Source organism: Neodiprion fabricii, chromosome 3 (assembly GCF_021155785.1).
Source record: "Neodiprion fabricii isolate iyNeoFabr1 chromosome 3, iyNeoFabr1.1, whole genome shotgun sequence".
Taxonomy (NCBI): domain Eukaryota; kingdom Metazoa; phylum Arthropoda; class Insecta; order Hymenoptera; family Diprionidae; genus Neodiprion; species Neodiprion fabricii.
In genome coordinates this window covers 14056243-14059052 of record NC_060241.1, presented here as the reverse complement: position 1 = coordinate 14059052, position 2810 = coordinate 14056243, and the positions used below count along the sequence as shown (strand labels likewise).

The following is a 2810-nucleotide window of genomic DNA, read 5'->3' as shown; positions in this document are numbered from 1 at the left end:
GCCCGTGCGCCTTGATATAGTTTTTTTCTTTGTTTGCCATTAATTACAATAGCCAAGGTGGCGATTAGCACCATACCGTAGAGGACGATCGCGGGCAGCGCGTTGGGTCAAATTTTGTTTTTGGTTTTTGTGAATTAGCGTTTATTATTAAGGCCGTCCTCTAGTTTCTCGGCTGTTTTTTTATGGCTTTTTCAATAATTTTTTACGGGCAAAGCATCGAAATAATCAATCTCATTATTTTTGCATAATCTTTATTAACATTTAAATAAGCTTCACAAATTTTTTGAAGTCAAAATATATATTAGAATAGCAGTTATAGTGGCCGACAGGAAGACATCAAGTAAAAGAGGTGCTTGACGGTAACCAAGATTGCGGCTGTTCTGCTTATCTGAAATCAAAAAACCAAACGGCATTTTAATCTTCATATTCAAGACTAGCGATTGAACTAGAGTGAATTCTAAATTACAAAAATTGACTTTTTTATACACTTTTGAAAATTACATTCTATTTTTTACTCATTTTTTCTCAAGTTTTTCGCTCGTACGAAAAAAACTATCGAAGCAATCATGATAATCCTAGTTCAATCGCTGGCTTATAACATATTAAAGATGCTGTATAAATTTGAACAAGATCGGTGCAATAGTTTCTGAAATATCGTGGTTACCGTTTCGAAAAATGGTGTTTCGAGAAAAACGCGTTTGAAAGTTCGCGCATGTGATTTATACTAAAAATTCCATCTCACCGTCAATCTGCTATGCCTGGACCATACAAAAGGCCTTCCTCTTCTTCTTCGAAGTCACGCAGAGCTGCTCTGTCTTCTCTTTTCGCGATTCGGGCCTGTTTTACAACATCGCTCGTGCGCCTTTCTGAACGGTCGATCCGAGAGCTATCACGCTGTTGAACATATCCTTTAGCTTGTGGGCCGATTTTCACTCCCATGGTTTCCAAGGTCTTCAGGATAGCTTCGAATCCTTCGTTTAAGATTATGACAGCGAGAAACGTGGCGATTTCAACCACTTTTGGCCCAGAATGGAGGTGCTTCGGAGCAAAAGTCCAGATTAAAGAATTGAGCGACTCGTTATTATTTTGAGTTTCCGATCCCAGGCATCTGCTTAACAATTCTTCTTTGGATAAATCCTCATAAATTGGCTTTATGACTTTTTGAACTGCTTCAGAAAGAGGCGGTTTATTGTGTTTGAATTGCTCAGCCTCTCCGAGAAACTCAGCTCTCCGCCATTTGCACCAACTAGATTCGCCTGCAGGACAATTTTGATGCTGTGGATTGCTGTCTGTGGAAATCTTGTGAAAGAATGTTGCCCAAATTTCCTTTCTCATTTCCTCGATAGAATCTGGATGTCTCCGAATAGCTAATCCATAATACTTTGTCATCTCACCAATCAATTTGTCAGTGAGTTTTCCTGCACCTTTCCCACCAATGCCTTTATTAGATTTTTTTGCATTTCGGAGCCGAGTCCCCATCCTCTTTTCAACGTGTCCAACACACTCTTTTTTCACAACAATAACATCTTCTCCATATGGTTCTGCATTCAAAATACCTTTGAATGTCTTGCTGTCACCATCTCCTATGTATGTCGTATATTGAACTTGATGTTTATCTACTGAACGAGAAAACATTTTCACAACTGCATCTATTTCCATCTTCCCAGAACTTCCAGTATGATTTTGAGTACAATTTTCTTCATGATCAGCGAGCCATCCTGCATATCCAACTGGATCATTATTTTTTTTATTTTTCCACAAATTGCATCCAGCACAAAAACTACTCATTACATACGCATCAACCACTTTACCGGTGTACTTGGCAATTAAAGTTGAAACTCCGAATAAAGATGAAAATCCTCTTTTTTTCCATGTGCCATCTCCAGATATGGTGAATTCATTTTCTGCTTTTCCTTGTTCTTGAAGGATTTCCTTTTCTTCATTAACCGCAATCGACAACGCTGTATCAAAAACGGCCGAAGAAGCTGAGTGAATATTTTCTAATATGGAATAGTACGTGTTCAAAGCAAAACCTTGTCCCATATCCATCAGTCCACAGAAAATTCTATAGCCTTCATAACCGATTCCCAACAAACGCATCACGAAAACTAAGCGACGATTTATTTCGTAGGCTTTACCGATTTTTGGGCATGAATCTATTTCTTTATCTTTCTCACACTTGCACGCCATAGAAATTTTAAAGCCCAATCCTCGTATATCACGTTGATGGAAAGTCACCGTACTTTTGCACTCTTTACAAATAACAGCCGCAGAAATGGTTGAAAATACACTCACAAAATTCAAAATACAATACAAAACAGTCTGTTCAACGTTCACTTCAAAATTTTTATTTTGACGAAGTTTCGTCGCTGACGCCGATGTAAACGACTTGTCTTGTTCAAAAGTGTGTCGGTTGCCTGCGAATTTTCGCTTTTTAGGTCGATCGTAACGAGCCTGGGCGTCTCTACTTCCTTTCTTGAACATTTTGAAAATTATTTTCAAAAAATCAGCTACGTGCGACTCGGAAGAGAAAATATAGTACGCTTCGCAACTGCCACAGCAAAACTGAACTAAAACTTCACGGCGTCTTAGTCAATATTCGAAAGCGTCTGTCAACGGTCTCGGCTCCCCTTTACTCGGGCCTAATTCGCAGAAGGTTCAGGTAGCAGTTAGATATAGGGATACCAATACAATGGTCAGCGCCGCTCGGCTTTCGGAGAAGCCCGGCGCGCGCTCCTGCTCCGTTCCAGGGCCGTAACTTGTGAACCACTTCGAATATCGAAAAATCCTTTGGCACACATTTTCTACAC

General features: G+C 39.6%; 1 protein-coding gene across 1 annotated transcript; it reads right to left on the bottom strand.

Annotated features, from left to right (window-relative positions):
• Positions 1-281: 281 nt before the first annotated feature.
• Positions 282-1404, bottom strand: LOC124178371. The gene is made up of 2 exons (XM_046561648.1): positions 743-1404; positions 282-388 (listed from the first exon to the last, which is right to left on the bottom strand). Exon 1 carries the CDS (start codon positions 1387-1389, stop codon positions 745-747), a length of 645 nt encoding a protein of 214 aa, XP_046417604.1. The 5' UTR covers positions 1390-1404; the 3' UTR covers positions 282-388; positions 743-744.
• Between the last annotated feature and the right edge of the window lie 1406 nt (positions 1405-2810).

Excerpts from the sequence above, each read along its gene's own strand:
- LOC124178371 (XM_046561648.1), bottom strand. The coding sequence starts at position 1,389 with ATGACAAAGTATTATGGATTAGCTATTCGGAGACATCCAGATTCTATC.